At 38.4% G+C, this 19935-nt stretch overlaps 1 protein-coding gene across 4 annotated transcripts in view; it reads right to left on the minus strand.

Moving 5' to 3' along the window:
* vps50 (VPS50 subunit of EARP/GARPII complex) overlaps positions 1 to 19935 on the minus strand; it is a 77960-nt gene that overhangs the window by 11013 nt on the left and 47012 nt on the right. Inside the window, exons 18-23 of one of the 4 annotated variants that reach the window (XM_026299889.1) lie at positions 19387 to 19572; positions 17444 to 17562; positions 16180 to 16286; positions 15054 to 15175; positions 12766 to 12843; positions 12224 to 12304 (exon numbers count right to left, since the gene is read on the minus strand). In XM_026299889.1, the coding sequence (XP_026155674.1) occupies positions 12224 to 12304; positions 12766 to 12843; positions 15054 to 15175; positions 16180 to 16286; positions 17444 to 17562; positions 19387 to 19572 (693 nt within the window). Of the gene's footprint in view, positions 1 to 12223; positions 12305 to 12765; positions 12844 to 15053; positions 15176 to 16179; positions 16287 to 17443; positions 17563 to 19377; positions 19573 to 19935 lie in introns of all 4 variants that reach the window. The other 3 variants (XM_026299888.1, XM_026299892.1, XM_026299891.1) reach the window with 3 other exon arrangements.

The following is a 19935-nucleotide window of genomic DNA, read 5'->3' on the forward strand; positions in this document are numbered from 1 at the left end:
CTATGGAGCAATATATCTCTCCCAAGAGCAACTCTTTGCAAATATAAATACTGTTTAAATGTCAGACACGTGAATAAAATAAACTATTAAATGGAAATCTTCTGAGCACGGATGGCAAAATTAATACATTAGACACGTTAAATAACAAGTTATTAATGAATAAGTTATGTTCTTAAATCAGGTTTAAAGTCTTTTTATAGAGAATCAATTTCTTTATGCCTGATTTTTCAGTGGTTGCTGCTCTATAGGAGAATAGAAGATGATGTTTCCATAAAATGTATATCTCATATCTTCTATTGGTTTTTAAAGATAAGACAGACAATATACACTGATCTTTTGTCCAAGGTACTTTTTAGGATTCACTTATGGATCTCATGCTTCAAAGTGCACAGATTGGAATAAAAATTTGATTAGATGACTAATGGCAAGTATTTAGTCTATAAAGCTGTGCTTTATCGAGTTTTATCCTCCAGTCATGTCATCATTTCCATTTTCAAGCCACAACAACATGAGCACAGTGAATGGTTACTTCACAGCACATGACACTGACACACATGCAGTTGTTATGGAGATGATCCAGAAAGGCCATTAGAACCTGGCTCTAACTGTGACAAATGATTTAAGATTTGGAACATGACAAAAAAACACCTCTCGTGCAGTATCGACTGGTGGACATTTGAATGGGTGATGTCCCACACCAACAGCAACAGGCACACCAACATGTAAATAAAAAAACTGATCGTAAAAAAATTACAGAACACGAGATTGTAAATAATTGCAGGAAATGGATGTCAGCGATGAAAAAATATTGCAGCTGTTGGTCTCCTGTGGCTGTAAAGCCCTGGGTAAAAAAAAATACAACAAAAAATAAAACCTCAGCCATCACGTCTATCTGCATAGAGTATTTGTAAAACAGATTGATCGCTCATTTTCTAAGTAGCAAAACAGTAAATAAATTCAGGCGTGCCTTTGACAAGTAATTTGTTCAGTAAGCCAGTCTCTAAAGGCGCCTCCAGATGAAACATTTTAATGTGTGATTTCTATGAATAAAATCACTTACAGTATTCCATATTGGACTCAAGTTATTCAGCTAAAAACCAATAGAAGATATGAGATATACATTTTATGGAAACAACATATTCAATTCTCCTACAGAGCAGCAACCACTGAACTGATGCTGAGCAGCCATTTGTATTTCCTAGCTTGATCCCTTTCATTCTGATGCATTATTGCATTACGCTAGCTGCTTTCATCAATGGGTTACATTATGAAAGTCATTCTAGCAGTTCAGCTTTGGCTGCATTAGTCTGACATTAGAGCAAAGTCTGGTCTATTTTTAATCACTCCACATGAGGCCTGACCTTTCATTGGCTGTGCTCTTGAAGAATAAACACTGTTTAAAAAAGGAAAAGAAGGCCGTCGGGATGAGAGTCGAGTTTCTTTTCTAACTGTAGAAAACTCAGCAGGAATTCTTCAGGTGAATGCAATGGCTAGACTGAAAGGAAAAGGTGAAAAAGGAAAAAGAAAAAACAAACAGGCAAAAAAAAAAAAACATCGGTGACATTTAGACTTTTATGTGCCCACTTTTCCAATTCTAAGGTGAGAATGTGAGTGCAAACACAATTTCAGATGTGCTGCGAGGGTTTTATCTCTTCACCTGTTTGGGGTGACATGCACAACCAAATGTGAGACAGCATCAGCCCTGAGCGTGTATTTCATGTTTATTAGTTTATTAGATGCTTGATCTACTACTATTATCTGCTCACAAAAGCAAACATGATTTGACAGAATAGCATTAACATAATTTCCTGCTGTTGTTGTCCTTTGGTGGCACTGAATATTTAAATAATCTTTGAGTATAAACACACAAACACTGGCTGATACTTAGTTCATCTATCATGTTAATGGAATGGATAAAAATACTTGTGTGTAATTCAAGCGCCCTTGTCTGTTTTAATCTGCAAATAAATGCAAAGGAAGCTGAAATCATAAAGCTTTTTTCTCCCATGAATTAATTCTAACAAATGATTGATTAAAAGTCTTTGCTCAAGTATCTTCCTAATCCTGTGGGAATTATTATTCGTAGATACGCAACAAAACGCAGCTGCTGAACTACCTCAGATTTACCCCAGAAACAGATAAACATATAACTACTACTCAAGCTTGTAAAAATAGCTTCATATATGAAGATATTGACTCTTTAGTTATCATCAAAGACCTGGTGTAAACATCTTTAGTGTAACTTTGTTGTTTGATATCCTCAAAGATATCACTGCGCAAACAATGATATGACTTTTATGCTGATCAGAAAGACACACGACTGCAGCCTGACAAAAGTAAATGAACTCCATGTGTCAGCTGCATTGCCAAGTACAAGCAAAAGAATGCCATATTGGACAAATTAAAGCATCAGAGATAGATTTGTCAAAGTCATACGTGGGACTGAAAAGCAGGGGATGAAGCAGACCTTTCCATACAGCATGACTTATAGTCAAGAGGTCATAGTTCCTTTAATTTACATCCCACAGCTGCTGAAAATACACAGGACACTCAGCTATCCCATTGACACAAACAGTGAAAACGCGTTTCCATAGTAGAGTACAGTGCACCTGTTATAAGCAATAACATAGAATGGTGATTATTGGTCAGCGGTAATTTTTATTATTCAGTATAAGATGTTGACTGAAACATTTGATTGTTTTATTCTGGTACGTTGATGATAGACGGCTTTATAGTATATCTATGTATAGTATATGTGGCTATGTAGAGGACACATATTCACACATATATTACAAATTACAGAAATGTAATTGCCTTGATTGGTAGTAATCAAACCTTCCTGAAACCTGAGGTTTGAAACTGGCAAGTTAAGAATCCAGTCATTAGCATGTGACATTAAGAGCTAATTCATAGTTAACAGTTTCCTGTTGAGGGGAAACAAGACAGAGATGGAAAGAAATCAGTTCTGACAAAAGCAAAATTAACATGAACCCAGTCGTGAGGCGCTGCGCTGAGTTTATTATGAAAACCATATGAATTATTTTTCCTGTATATCAAGTGCATCCAAGCATGGGAGAACTGTTCAATAAAACACTCTCAAATTACTTTTCTTGCATTTGCTAGAACAGTCTCTGTGTCAGACCTAAAGACACTACTCAGTCGACAGAGCAAATTTTATTCTAGCCAGAGGAGGCTTCCTTTCTATACAGCTGACATCAATTTGGCAGGTTATGGGAAGTAAAATATGCTCATTTTGATCTCCCGCCATGAAGACATTCACTTCAGTGTACTAACACAAATGACGATCAGCCACTGACACAGTTAAACACCAGCAAAGAACCTGGAGTGTTGAGTGGCCATCTTGTGAAAACACAAGAAATGAAGACAAAAAGAAATCTTCCAAGTATAGGCAGTGTGTCATGGCAAATAAAAAGACCACATGAAAAGTATTCCAATAATAACTCTACCTTCCCTCTTTATCTTTGGGAGTGCTCTATGAATTTTATCTGTTAGGCTCAATCCACATCCCTGATGTACTGACCCCTCATTATAGCCCAGGACTCAGTACATCATGACTCTTGAGTTTTTTTTGTTTTTTTTTTTGTAATATTTTAAAGGCACAATCTGTGGTCTAAATGTAACTAAAAGAACTAGTAGTATGTTATGTAAAGCAGTCTTTTATTTTGAAATATGAAGTTTACAGATATAAGGAACAGCTGGGGAGGTTTGATTCATTTAGTGGCAGTAATAACCACTAAATCTGCAAAAAAGAGCCAACAATATGAATTTAGGGATGATATTTGTATCATCTCTAAATTCCCTGGCCTATAATCAAATTATAGATCTTTGATTACATTTACACTATAGTACTTGATTTGTTTTCATGAATTAGAGATTTTGGTTTGGGAAAAACCTAAAAAGCTGAGTACTCTTAAGACCAACAGCCACAATAGGAAGTGAGGCCCAAAGTAAACGTCAGGTCGTGCAGGTAATAAACAATGCTGGCTTCATCCACTGTGAATGCACTGCAGGGTACAATTTGTTCAACACAAAGAGGAACAGAAAGAAGTCCTCATAAAAGATCGAGATACCGACACACAAAAACAGTCCAGTGGACTCTGCTGTGTGTGAGTGATGGTTGAAAAATTCACACTGGTGACCTCAACTACAAAATGTAGAGCATATTGTTTACAGATGTAAAGATTCACCTTTCCGTCTTCCTTCTAATTGCTTTTTAAGAGACTTATTCCTTTAAATAGGTTTCATAAAACGAACCTACTGCACAGGAGCAGACTGATGTTTAATTAATGAAGTTTATTCATCTGACAGTTTGAGAGTAATCTATGCAATTATGCAAATTTTTAATCAAGACAATGGTAGTAGGAGGTCTTCAGTGATAACACAATAATTATTTCCCTATTGTACCTACACATGAAGCAAATATGCCCTCATTTCAGTTGTTTGCTTCAGAGACCAAGGTAATAACAGAAAGTACAACAGAACAGATACAGATAGAGACTATTTCAGAATACACATCTACCATCAAGGAATATTTTACAGGCCTATAACCTGCAAGTGTTGTCATAGTTACTGATATAATACACTATAGAATACATATATGTGGTTTGATAAAGATTAGGGCTGGGACTTTAATGTCAGTTCGTTACAGAAAGAATAATGCATAAAAAATAACGCATTAAATCGCATTTTTCTACTTTTTTTTATGCGTTATTGGTTCTATAATCAATTAATCAGCATTTAATTTAACGCGTTAAACTCCCAGCCCTAACAAACAGAGAGATTTTTTTTTTTGTCGCTGTCTCTTGTTAAAGTCGCACAGTGTAAATCAAGACACACGTCATTTCTAATTAGCACTTAATTAGTTTAACCAGCTAAACATATTTGACAAATCCTAGTCCAGACCAGGAGTGATTAGCGTTAACAAATAAATAACATACTTTAGGGAAGGAGACGTACTTTGATAGCAGAATTTCTTACAGATAATTCTGAAGAATAACCCCAATACCCAGAGAAGACTACTTTGACAGAAATGAAACGACGAAGAGTAATTCTGAGAGAAAACATGCAGGCAACATATATATTGTCATCCTTCAGCCAGCAGAAATTAATGTATACATACTGTAGTAGCAGCACAACACAGACCTCTGGCCTGCCTACAATGCATCAACCTTTTGCTAACCTGGTCAAGCAGCAGTTTGCAAACCAATGTATGTCTATTCGGTGTAGTAGAGACCAATAGGAAACAGCCTCATGAGTGGATGAATGTTTATTAGAATCTGAATTAAAGTAACAAAATTGAGGCCGATAACCAGCGCTGGAGGAGAGAACATGCGTCTTTGTGAGCTCACCATGTTTTGGAACAGAAGTGGCTCTTGTGATAATTCACTATTTTAAGAGCTTATTGCTACATGATAACTAGAAAGATTTCCCTGTGACACATAGATAATTTCAGTCATTTGATACACTTTAACAACCCACTCTGCTTCTGCAAAAAACATAATGCTCTGAGCAGATTAAAGTTATTAATATGCATGTGTCACAGATATACCTAAAGGGCACTTTAATGGCCTTCTTTAATCTTCTCAAAGCGCTTTCTATTCTGTACATATCATACACTGAATCTAAATGCTAATTAAAGGCATTTACTCTTACTATAGTTATTAAATTCTTTTTGTATAAGTGACAGCCGCAGTTAAACCGCCAAGAAAAAAAATGCTACAATTACAATTTAATAATCGGCACCCAAATATTACTGCACACGTTAAGAGGCGAAGTGATGTAAAATATATGAATCACATTAAGGGACCCAATAGACTTATGTGTATATATATTTAAAAATAACTAAATGCCTTAATACCCAAATATATTTAACAGGTTTATTCTGCTTATGGCCTTCTGTAGGCTGTCTGTTTAAATTATGACAAAAACAACATCCTTTCTTTTTTCATCCAAAGAAAGTACAGAGCAGCTAAGGTCAAATTACTTTCATGTAGTCTTTATACCCATGTCACTGCTTTTCTGCTTTTAGTGCAGTCTGTGTCTTTACTGTCAGGCACTGAAAAGACTTCATCCATTGATAAATAATTCACGCGAATGGTTCAAAACAGAGCAAGTCAGCATGTGGAAGCACCATTCGACGTGAATTTAAATATAAAAAGCTATTTCTGGTGTTTACAGGAAAAACACATAAGACTAAATAAACTCCCCCTAAAATGGGTTGGGGTCTTTAAGGACCTTTGTATTATGTGTGCAAGGAAAAGGGGAAACGAGTTTTGTTTCTCTGAGATATTGACGCCAAAGATTGTTTCCCCATGTGGACTAGCACTGGTAAAAATGAAGACATCAAGCATCAAAGCTAGGGAGCTTATCAACCCCGGTGTAATGATTAGAAATTAAGCCCTGGAATTCCCAAAGAAAAGAAAACACATAAAAATGAACGGCCAGGGAGGGACTTCAAAACAGATAAGCATAGCGCTTTGAATAGGACTGAACAACAGGGATATCACCAGAACGGCAGCGGCGTGACTTTCAGCCTGTGCTGTTTTTCATGAAACAGATCAAAGAAGAGGCTGAGAAATTTACCCAGATGAAAATTATTCTTAATTAGGATAGACGGTTAAAAAGAATGTGTATACACACACATATATATATATATATATATATATATATACATATATATTTATATACACACACACACACACACACACACACACACACACACACACACATATATATATATATATATATATATATATATATGAATGTGTGTGTGTGTGTTGGACTCAAATACAATAAGTTATTGCTGTACTTTATGACATTCATATGGGACACGTAACCTCACTCCCATAATGCCTCAGGGAGAGGTTTTGCATAAATCAATCAGGATCAACAATTCCTTTCAGAACTGGGTGGAGGGGAAATTCCTACCAGTTTCCACTCCTAATCTCATTTTACTGTGAAACTCTTGACATTTTGAATAGAACATAGTTGCGTTTCTTTACTATTTTGTTAAACACAAAACCACCCAAAAGCTGGGCCCAGCAGTTTCCTACTGAGCAAAGGGGAAACAAACGACAAAAACTGTCTCCCTTGTTGCCATTAAGTAGTCTTGGTCTGCATTGCAGGGCATGGGTTTAACTTGGCTCCAACAAATTCTCTTTTTCTAAAGTGCTGAGTCAGGGCCCACCTCTGCTAGGGCATCATTGGGTTTCCCCGCACGTCCACTGGGTTATTTGTTGGGAGCAGCTCAATTTTGAGTAACAGCCTGAGGTAGTTTCGAGGTGGTAATGGGAGGTCCTATTTGTCAGCAGCAGCAGACAGATTGGGGCTCCCTTTCAGTATCAGGTCCGCCAGATCTGTCATTTGAACTATGTAAAGTAATGACATATACAGAACACCTGGAGGATTAACAAGAAATTATTCTCAACATAGATGACTAATACAAAAAACATATGTAAATACAGTGAAACACTTAAAAGCCTCTTCATGAGAAAACTACTGATTAACTGATCGATCTAAAATAAAATAAGTAATAATTTTGAATAACCTATCATTTAAGCCATTTTTAAAAAACCCAAAGAATTTCAGTATTTGCAGGGAAAATGAGAGGCAAGATGCATTGCAGGGAAACGTTATTTTCCTACACAATTAGTAAACACGAAATAATTGTAAAAACTTGTTAATTCAGTAATCAGCCTAGGCATGACAGAAGAATCATCTGGGAGTTGCAAAGTGTCAATCTATCTTGACCGCTTACTCCTGTCCAATCCGTTCTGTAGAGATTTATGGCTAAGCTGAGTGGACTGGCTGCCAGGCAATTACTGTCAAGTGGATCCTATTGCACCTCTTTGTCACTCTAATACTAGAAATTTGGTTCTCATTAGAAGAATGTCAAATAGAATTAGGAGCTTCATTTATTTAGTGCGACACCGCCTGGCCCCTATCAGCCTATCTTTGGCAACTTCTTCTACTGCACCTGCTTTGGGATGACAAAACCGCCATGATAAAAGAAGTAAAATACCTTGGGTTAAGAAACCTCAATGTGAATGGACCAAAATGAAGTGTAAAGTGCTTTTAAAAAACGGGGAGTTGCAGAATGCAAAGGATTTACTGTAAATTCATGTGTGTAACTCTGGGAGATGCGATGAGTCATAGGCAAAGAAGAAGCCGACAAGAAGACGAGTTATTGCCTCCACAGGGATCAACTGTCTCTTCATCGCAGCTCAGGAGCATGACCTGCAGCTGGGCCTATCAATGAAGTGAGTGTGTGTGAGTTCCAATGAAGCCCAGCCAAAATTTCAATACTTGTGATATCCTGATGTCTGCAGTATAAACAGTGGCACCATGCAGCTTAGTTATGATCTATAATAGCTGTAAAATGGCAATCCCCTCTGGCATGATGCACCATTCATAGAGCGAGACAGCAGGGCACAACAAAGACACCAGTCTGGACAATGATGTGCCCCCGAGAGAAACTAACTAATGACCGGGTTCATCGTGTAGTGTGTTATATGAGAAAATGCAGCCTGTCTGCACTGTGACATGAGCCTGTGTCCATCATGAGGCAGCATGCCAGATTGTGTTGGCTCTGCCAAGCCAGCGCTGCAAACCACAACCACAACACATGCTTTGGGATTATCACCCTGCTACTGGAGGACATGCAGGAAAAAGAAAGTCAAAGTGTGTTGGGCAGGCACTTCAATGGAGGAAGGATGTTGACAGAGCTACAGTCCTGTGTGTGTTAAATTGTTGGTTAAAATTTAAACTGTCTTAGTATTTGTGTTTTCTAGTCCATCAATGTGCAGGCACCCTCACTGCCAGATTACTGGAGTCAACACAAGAAATTAAACGACTTCTCATTCCTGTTTCAGTGCCAGGCCCGAAAAAGCCTGAGCCCCGCTCTAAGCTAATGCAGAGGTATTAAAGGCAAACACACAACTGTGGGTTAACTTCAACAAGACTGGATCGGAAATGGGGGGAGAAAAAAAAAAGGACATTTCCATTGCAGTTTCCAACCCTGTGATCTTATCATCATGTCTGGGCCAATGTTGGATAATAAAAAAAAGTACAAACACACCACTGTATATTATGTCAGAAGCACCAATAAACTATGAAGAGTAATACAAGCATTTATTTGTGCTAAAAGTTGAGAAGCATGTAATTGAGACAGTGAGACACAGCCAGATAAGATGGCAGGAGGAAACGTGAAGGGAAAAAAAAGAGTTAGAGAGAGAAGTATGAAGAATCAACTGATTGAAATAGTAAATATATATCTGGTTTGAGCCATGAGAGAAGTGATAAGGATGGTGAACCAGAGATGGCCTTCATTGGAAATGCTAGCCTGTGTCAGCTCTCTTCACAGCGTTGCCTGCAGCAGGGGCTCTAAACAGCTGTCACAGCTGAACTGTCTGGCAGCAACAATATGGCCACAGATGGGGTTCATATTCTGATATGGCACTGTCATCTAAATTGCTCCAAGCTGAATCACCAAAAGATTTACTTTTTTTGTTTTTTTCAAGCAAGGACTTTAACGCATCATTATTTTATACATCATCTGATTCCTTTCAAGTAAAACAATTCATCACTTCACATTCTGGTAGAGTGGAATTGGAGTAGATGAGAGCGCATGTGATTAAACATTATGTAACACATGTTTTGTGGATAATGCTAAATATTTAAACAAAGCAATTACCGGTATATCTCTACCACTCTCAGAAGTTTCTCTCTAGCCTCACAGCCTTGCAAACACTCTAAATGAAATATTCAAAGTCAAAAGAGAGTGAGCTCGAAATGAAAACTGTCACATGCAGACAAGCGGCGGGGTTTCAGAAAGGTAATCACAAAATACGGGAGGCAGAAAAACAGAACATAAACTAGGGGATGATCTTTTACTTTTTCCCCGTGGAGCTCCCAATTTAAGCTGAAGCCACTCTGTACCTGAGACGAGATGAGATGGAATCTCGCTACCATTCATGTGGGACTCGGAGTCATTACCGCCACATTGGTTTTGGAATCAAACTGTTGCGACGGCAAATCAGGGGGACAAAACCACAAGGATTCGGTGGCTCAATTGAAATGCAGTGTGCAATTAACTTTATAATCTGTTTACAAATGAGGTCTACCCTACTGCAATCTCTGGAGTGTGTAGGTATGTGTATTTGTAGGCAGGTAGAGGACTGTGTTTCTACTCTCTCTGTGAATCTTTGCACATTTTCTTCAATATGGAGCAAAGATACCCACATTAAAAAAAAAAAAAGAAGGATTTACATTTAATATAAAATCAAAACATAAAAAATACAACTCCTTATTTATCCAGGTACTAAATCCAAAAAATGAATCCAAAGTATTTCTTGAAGACCTGTAACTCTTCAAACATATATGTACATTTAATTGTACTGATATGTTTAATAGATGAGCATGTGCCTGTCTATATTGTATTCAGGTCATGAGAGTGGGAAAAGAGATACAGAGCAAAAGAAAAGGGGAAAAAAAAATAGGGAGTTCTGTGTCAGTTTGGAAAATTGAGAGTTGTTCCTACATCCAATGATTTATTGATCTGAGCTAAAATAGTTCTGCACATGCAACAGGACAGACCTAAAGCATGTGCCAATACAGGCTGCTACATCCTCACTCTAAGGTGTTTTTTTTAGTAGTTTTTAAATCAGGCACCTTGAGATGGTCACAAAATCATATGATTATGCTTATCTGACATGCATGTGTTCGTGCACGTGATTTAGGTTTTGAACAATTGTGACTTTGCTCTCTCTCTCTCAGATGCCCACAAATGCCTCAGTAAGTCCAATGCTCAGTATCCCAACTGTACCTCCACCTAGTTTGTCGACTGTGTCCTTTTGATCAGCTGGTCAGAGGATGAACATATTGTCCACACAAGGCAGCTGAGCACTGAGCGTGTCAGCCATAGCCAGACTGGTGTTGATGGTGGCCATAACAGCTTATCATTTACATTGTCATTGGCTGGAACAGTTAGCTGACAACACCCAATACAATAGGTCACGCATACTGCACATATCAGAATTTAACATAATCCAAATAAGGGCTTAGGATTCTGCCAGTTCTTTTCTTAAGGTTCTTAAAGATTCAGGACAAATTAGAAAAACATGCAGTGTTACAGTACATGAAGGTACAGATCAAACCAGAAACAATATTTTACAGAAACAGTCAGAGAAGCCCTACGGGGTCAGGAAATGAAAAATAAAATAACATTCAGTATTTCACCATGGGAAAACAAAATACAATTCCTTTTTTATTCTCAGAGTTAATGAGTGCTGTGACATACAATAAAAATCTACTTACTAACTAAGCAATAGCAGTCTCTTTATTTTCCAGCCAAGCAGCCCTGGGCTTTATATCTGTCTGAAATGAAATCTAAGCTAATGTCATCTGGCTTCCAAAGTTCCACAAGTGGTCACATCTCAATAGTACAACAGGCCTGTGAATAAGTGATTACATTTTTAGTTGAATAAAACCTTCCAAGTATCAAATATGAGTTCAGCGAGTCATCCACCAACATTTCTATCACAAATATACTCGAGGGACAGAATAGTTTTCTATATCTAAAAACAATAATAACAAGTCAGAATATCAACAGAACTTCATATCCGCTTCCAAGGGAGCAAAACTTCAGAGGCATTGCAGATTAAAGTCAGATTAAGTCTTGTTTCTTTTAACCTAGGCCGAGAAGAATGTCAGAAGTGATAGATGACACTTGTATCATTGTGTAACAGAGAAGACAGACTGGAGAAAGACACACAGGAAAATAAAAAAAAGTGTAGAGTGGGGACTGCACCAGACTAATTCTCACTACAATGTATAACAGAAAGGAGCAGTGATTGAGAGCCTTAATGGAACAACACACATATCCACCCTGGTAGAGCCATTTAAACAGACAGAGGTGCGTGTATGTGAGTGACCACTGGCCAGATAATGACGACCCATAATGGGTTTTTTGGCAACATGGGCTGTGGGTTCTCGCAACAATAAGACCACATATATGGTTGGAATGGACAGAGTGGATAGACACAAAATACAGGCTAAGGCATAAAGGAAGGATTAGAGGGATAGACTGGAGAGAGCATGTTTGTGTCAGAAAATGAGACAGGCAATGAGATAATGAGCAATGGTAAAAAGAAAAAGGGAGATAGACAGAGTAACGGATGAGAGAAAGAGAGAGTTACACTCTTACCATGTCAATGAGGCTCTCTTGGATCCGGTTCAGTGTGGTTCTCAGTCTGCTGCTGATAAGGCCCAGACCCGATGACTCATACTGTAGAATACACACACACACACACACACACACACACAGTTAGTGTCTGCATTGTGCACAAACACCATCCTCTTTATGAACACACATTTCAGCAGTGTGAAAGCTCACACACACATACACAAGGCAACATCGGCTCTCAGCTCACGTAGTCAGATACAAGAGAATCTTTACTTTCTGTTTCTCACCAACTCTAATCCAAAAGAGGGAGGAGAAACTATCAAAATCAGACAATTACGCTGACTACAGTAGATGACAGACTGCAGGTAAAAGAGGAGTGTAGAGAGGTTGAAAGCACAGCAAACCCAACATCTAAATGCCTCTGAAATGACATTCAGATCTGCATTGTGTCACGCACACTTAAGAGCTTCAAGTCAACCACAATACAACTGTTGACTTGTATTCAGGACTCACAAACCAGGTACAGTGCTATGTAGTCGTAACACTTCTAGTTCTACTCTTACCAAACAGGCAGGGCCCACCACCCTGGCTGTTCCCGCATCTCTGCCACCATGAGTTGACAAAGACGGGCTCGGGACAGGCTATGGATGATGAATGGACAGCAGAAAGGAAAAACAAGAAGCAAAAATTCAAATCAAAACTATAACACTGTGGATTAAGCACTGAACTGAAAAAATAGACTGATTGCACCAAAACCAGCATTCAAACGGAGATTAGACAAAGACAATATAAAAGCTGTTTCAGTCTACCACAATAGTACAGGTGACAGGGCTCACTTATAATGCACTCTAAATAGGTGAACATGATAAAATGGCAGAATATTAAGTCTTGTTAAATAGTTTACAGATTAGATAAGATCATCACACGTACACACGAGATTCAAATGTTATTTCATTCTAGGTCACAGGTACAAACACTCTGACTTGCACATGTACATGCAAGATGAAGAACATCCAATGCGAAGAACTGTCTTTGTGTGGCAAGAGTTGAAAATGAGAATTTTTTCTTGCATTATTACTCATTTTTCAGAGAAGCATCTATTCAAGTGTCAGACACTTTGACTGATCTGTTCTCTCTCTGCTCTCCGTGCAGCTCTGACTCAGCATCTGTTTCCTTCTTTTGCAGCCAGCTTCTCTCCTGGCCTCTCTCTCTGCCATAATATTGCAAAACAGCGACACAGTACCAACTCTTCCATCTTTATTCTCCCTCCATCTTTATATTCACATCTCTGTCTTGCTCTATTTTTCCTCACTATATCCTTTCACTGTTTCTTCCTATAATAGACATCTAGGTATAATATCCAGTTATCTTTCCATGATTTGAAACATTAATCACTTTTGCAAAAAAAAAAAAAAAAACTTTTTAGAAATCTCACACTCCCACCAGCTGAAAACCTGATTATTAATGTTGATGGGGATTCAATCAGTACAGCACATAATATATCTTTAGCATGTGTGTGACAGAGTCAGTCGTGCAGCTTGACTTGACAGCGCCAATATACACAGATAATGGGGGTATTTACCCTTTTGAATATTAATGTCACCCATTACATTGGAGAAAGTCAAGCAGCTCTATCTTGATTCCAGTGGTGTAAAGAGAGCAGAGCCTAGGTCAAAATACTAGCAATTGTGCATAGCAATTTCCAGAATCTTTTTAAATATTCATGAGGACATTAGCATTTTACTGTACGTGCCTCTTTGAATGAGACCATTAATGAAATAGGTGGGTTCATGGAATGACACTTAATGAGGACTAGAGGTACACTGGGAAAAAGAGAGTTTCAGAGAGAGGCAGAGGAGATAGAGATTTGCATCGGAGTGGTGACAGGATGAAGACACAGGGGATGAAAGTTGCAGAAAGGTGCAGAACATGCAAGATTAAAGATATAGCAGAAAAACTGAAAAAGAAGAATCGTGGAGATGCAGTAGGACTGTGAGGGGAAGGACAACACAGTTGAACAGAATGGTTGAGAATGTAGATAGTAACAGACAAAGAGTGATATATAAATGAAGTTGTGACGACAGAAAGAAGGTGACAAACACACAGTCTGATTCTTTATATGGATCTACAGTGGTCAGGCTGAGACAGATGAGAGAGGAGAGCCCTTGACAAGTTGCATCTTGCAACTAGTATGTCACCTTTGCTCATCTCCCTTTCACACACAGAAACAAACATGCCAATAATCTGTACTGGAGGGGCCCCCGTGGAGTGTTCATCCTCTTTGTCTCTTCCACCTCAATTGGACAGAAGTCATTTTTTTGCCATCATTACCATTTCCCCGAGGGTGACACTGACACAAACGCTGCTTTCCCTCTTTGTGAGGCACAGTATAAATGACATGGTAGTTTTTAAATATAGTGGGGAGAATGGGCTCTCAGGCTGAAACCCATCATTAGCTGAAATTTTTACTGTGACACAGGAAGCAATGAAACAAGATAGTTATTCCCAATCTCAGTGTATTTGATCTAACAGACAAAAAAGTAAAAGTAATTTTAAGTAACTTCCATCAAGTGATAGAGAAACTGTCTCTACTTTACAGTATAGCAAGTAACACGTTAAAAACAAAAACAACAAAAAAGACATAGGGGAAATATCAGAAATTAAGTTAAGTTTTGTTGCAAATCAATTTTTAGGGGTAACTGCACTCATAAATAATACTGACTGTTATATCAGTCAGTGGTAATAACATGGTTACTCCAAACCCTGTGTGTGCCCATCAGTGATAGACCACATCATAGTGCTACGTCACAGTATATAGTGTAATGAGTAGAAAACATCAGAAATACCATACCATGTCATTGCGCCCAAAGAAGGTGTACACAGCGTACAGGTAGTAGTCGAAGAGCTGCGACACACAGTGGATTACATCGAAGGCAATCGGCTTCAGAATGTTCATCATCTGCATGTACTTTCCTGTCCAGAGAGGGCACGAAGACAGTTACCAGTCTGGACGTGCTGAACACATATTTTGCGTCATATTTTGCGTGACACCGTAGGCATCCATATAGTACTTGACTTATTTATATTTATTTGGTTTGTATCAGTTTGACATTGCATGAAATGGTTCTACTCTAAAGTAATCTTGTAAGAGATTACTTGCCTACGCATTTACAGAACAGGATAGTAGTAAAAAGAAGTACAGAGGTACAGGGGTGTAACAAGGTTACCACTGACTCAGAACTGATGAGTGTACGGTGGAAAAAGTAGAAATAAACTCAATCTAGCTTGCTTTGCCACTGAGGCAGCAATATTTCTCTCACACTCATTTTTCATGCCCTTTTTCTTGATTCTGCACCAAGAACTAAAGGAAGAATTTAACTGCATCAAAGAGCTGCACAGCCTGAATTAGAAGTGATTGCTTGAAATCAGCCTTTTTCTATACGGCTCTAAATCAGCCTTACCTATTGTGAGAAAAAAGACAAAAGAAAAAAAAAAAGGTTAAATGGATGTGCACTTACTGACAAATGATTAGAAGTAGTAACTGGAAATAACTGATTATTTGAAATGATGAGAATCAGTATCATCCTGAGTTATTCAATGAATTCATATAGCAAAAGATGTATTCAGGCCCAGGACCACACGGGAAAGCTAATTGCTTTGTCTAATTCCTTTTTATACATGAAAATCACATCACAAGGGGTCAAATTGCCAAAGGGCGCACTTTGCCAAGGAAGTGGTTCCAAAGCCACATCACCAAGACATGTAAGCACCTCTTTGGAAATTAAAGGTCAAGGCTCAGGGTGAAGGCTAAACATTATTAGTGCAGCTCAGTCACACCTGAGTGTGCTGACTGCATTGAGCTGCTGGCTTAATTGATGAATAAATGGAAATCTAAGCAGGCCGGAGAAGACACCCACTGTGGCCAAGTCTGGGCAGATTTGAAGGGTGAAGAGCATGTATGTGTGTGTCAGACTTACCAACAAGCCGGATAACGTTGAGGGTGGTGTTGGTGAGGATTGGTGCATTACTCTTACTAAGATTGTAGTCTGACTTCTTCCTGCTTCTTATGGTCTCTCGGGACACGCTGTTGTGTGCAGAAATTGGAGATGGGAAAGAAAGTAAGGCAGAATAATCAGAAAAGACGAGACTATGATATGTGTTGAGATCACTAATCCTCTGCAATGATCAGATGTATTCAAAACCTTTAGCAAGGGTCAAACTTCTATAATTGATCAATCAGAACCCATTACACAACGCAAGAGACATAGAAGGACCCTGGTGGTGAAGTCTGTGAACCGGTGATCCTCAAGCACACTGATCTTTGAGCCACATTAGCCAGCAATCATTACATGGGCCATCTAATTTCTGGATGTGACCATGTGGCCCATTCAGTAATCAACTGTTTGTAATGCCTGTCAGTAAGAGTATAAAATCTGCATTACAGTGACTATAGTTGTATGTTGGGTTATTACACTTGGAGAAAGGAATTGAAAATGTGTGAGGGATGAAGCAAAAAATTATTAGGCGTGTCAGGCCTGTGAAATAATGAGACAGCACTGAGCACAAACATCACAATACCATTAATCGTACATTACATGACAGGAAATGATGATTATACCAATGGCTCTGTAATGAGGAACTACTGAATAAGTAATAGCACTGTGTGTCTTGTGGCCCGTGCAAATCTGGTGTAAAATTTGCTGTCAGCTCTTAGAAATGCAAAAACACACACATACAAACACATGCTGCACAGTAGGTTTCTTAACAAAGACACTCCAAAGTGAACAAAGAAGCCTATAAATTCATAAATCCATCCTGCTGAAATAAAAGCATCCAAATTTATGTGGTTATTTAGGACGCCCACCTCATCAATTTGAGAGGAAGAACTAATAATTACAGCTATAAAATGCTAAGATAATTGGTGTTTGCATAAATTATAGGAACCTCCGAATTCAAGACTCCCTGATAATGAAACAGACAAAACAGACTCTTCTTCAATTGCATTCAAATTTCTTCCCAAATGAAAATGAATTCAATTATATTAGCTTTTTGCGTGCTTTGTAGGGTTAGGCAGAGGTGAACTAAAATGATCGTTGCTACTAAAAAGTTTCCAAGAGATCGTTTTAATTTGTATGTGAGTAATGAGAGTTGTTTCTTCATCAGTCATGCTGACTGTCTAGATAGACTAAGTAACTTCACTTGTCATCCCATGAGCCATGTCTCTTTAGACTTGGAACCGACCTCTTGACAGGGACGTCACCGGTCTGCTCATCCACATAGTCCTGCTTGAGCTCCTCAGGGACATCGCTGTCGCTGTCGTAATCCTGATACACACTCTTCTCCAGCTCGTCCGACTCATACTTGAGAAATGAGGAAGAAAAAAAAAAATTAGATGGCGATATATTGTTTTATATGTCGAGCCTTAAAGGTGAATATATTCATATAAAAACGTGGGATATGTCAGGCCACCTCTGTGATTTCTTCTCCACTTGTGAAGACACACACGCTTCACACAACAATTAAGCCATGAAGTAGCTGGATTTAAACTTTGTGAATGAATGAATGAAGAAGTCTACCATGCTCTTGAAATGAATTGCAAATGTAAGAAAAATCAAAAGCTGAAATATTTCATTTACAAATATATTCAGAGCCTTTATTGTGGGTGTTCCATTTAAATAACCTTCACACTGCATGTCAAGATAAATATGTAGGTGTAGATAAAACTGTGGCAAAGACTAGATCAAGGCAAGACTATTAAACCATTTTTAAAGCTTTGAGTTTTCCCAGAGGCACTGTCGCCACTCTGCACAAAAGTTATTTCACAGTTTCTGACATACAATGTTGTCAAAATCTGATTTGTATGTTTACTGATGAGAAACACAAAGGTTTGGGCTGCTGCTAGCATCATGGCATAGCAAGTAGCTAATATTTCCAGTACAGCTGGATTACTGCTGGTTAAGATCATAAACACAACCAGAGTGTCTGAGCTGCAGTTAGAGTACTTCTATGCTGCAATGAGTATTTGCCAGTGCCTGTGGGGAAACGCTGGTGTCCGCAGATAAAGGTTTGAAACTTTCCAAAAGGAGCGTGAGAACTAGTGGTTTAAGAACAGTGCAGCTGCAAACAGTAGTAACACAAAGTTCCGATTTGATTTCAACACAAAGTGTACAAGGTTCATTGATTTTGCTGCTCCACAAGCACAGTAGTACATATAATATAATAGTACATGCACTGCCCATAAAACAATCACATTTTTCAGGTGAAGAAAAAGGGTTTGTGTTCAGTTAGTACAAAAGATAAGAAGCCAATGTTCCCTCCCCAAGTCCAGCTTTGCTGGTCTTCTGGGTTTGATGATGCAGCTTGCATAACGGAGGAGAATCACGATTTGCCTTTGCTGTAAAATATGTATGGCACCAAAGTGGTAGAACTAGTAGTTTTACTGAACAAAACAGACTGCCAGCAAAACTGAACGGCACCATACTTAGCAGCAAAACACTTCCTTTAAAGTAAAGTGCTGCCTATCTATATTTAATACAAAACAGCAGAAATGTGTCCTAAAGAAATAAAAACGTTTCCAATAATGGAGAGCACACTAGGAAATACTTCTGTGCTGAGGAAAAGTATTAAATCCTGATGGATGAGGACCTAACAATGCACAGAAAAATGATTACATGACAAGATGCTACATTATTACAGAACATTCAGTTCTACCCTCAGATTTATCAATGGTCTGTGCTGGAGCTACCCACAGGTTCATTTGCTGTTTAACGGCTTATATTACATATCAGACCACATGTCAAAGTGCCATAATAATCACGGCAGGTTCTGCACTGCTGGCTCTACACTATTAATGTTTGTTCCGGCCTGGCTGATGACAGCTTGAGGGATACTGTCAGGCACTTAATAGCCCACAGTGATTAAGTCCCAATAAACCAGCTTGTGTCTTTATTAACTTGTTTGGAGTTTTACCCCAACAGGTAGCCTTGTTCATTAAGATGTGCATATGTAAGCAGGTGTGCAAAGGACAACTTCTGAATATAATGACAATACACATAAGGAAAGACTACGTTTCGTGGTTAACTATGAATTTAAACAATTATTTATCTGTACTATCTTAAAAGTTCTTATCAAGATCGCTAAAATTTTGAATTTTGGGTTGACCAGGAAACACACACCTCACTTACCCCGTTAGATGCCAATACATCCTCAGTCTCCTCGTCTTTGTGCTCAATGTGCATCTCAAAGGGGTTACCCTCCTGAATGTACTGCTGGAAAAGAGACAGCTCCTCCTGGGCCGGGCTGGTGGAGGTCACAGTCTGTCTGCTCGGGGACACGGACGGAGAGCGACACTGGCCCATAAACTTAAACTCCTAAATTGGAGATGATGGGACATGTTTGTTGTAAGGTAGGAAGGGAAAAAACAATGATTTTGAAAAATGATTAAAACCAAAAGAATGCTGATTTCACTCCATTCATCTTTCTGACATCTCCTTCTTTCCAGTGAGTTGAACCGATTATATTTTTGAGTGATTTACAGTATATGTCAGTGAATATCTATATTTATATCCAACAACATTTTGGTAGTGACTAGATAATCTACATTAAGCTTTTGTAGTCTGGGTTTGATTTGTTTTTCTTATTTTTCTTCTTTAGTGCAACATCCTGTAACACAGGCCACACAGCAAATTTATCATCATCTAAGTTACAAATGGTGCGGAGAACTTTACTCCTCC

The sequence above is a fragment of the Mastacembelus armatus genome, chromosome 11 (assembly GCF_900324485.2).
Source record: "Mastacembelus armatus chromosome 11, fMasArm1.2, whole genome shotgun sequence".
In the NCBI taxonomy this organism is placed as follows: domain Eukaryota; kingdom Metazoa; phylum Chordata; class Actinopteri; order Synbranchiformes; family Mastacembelidae; genus Mastacembelus; species Mastacembelus armatus.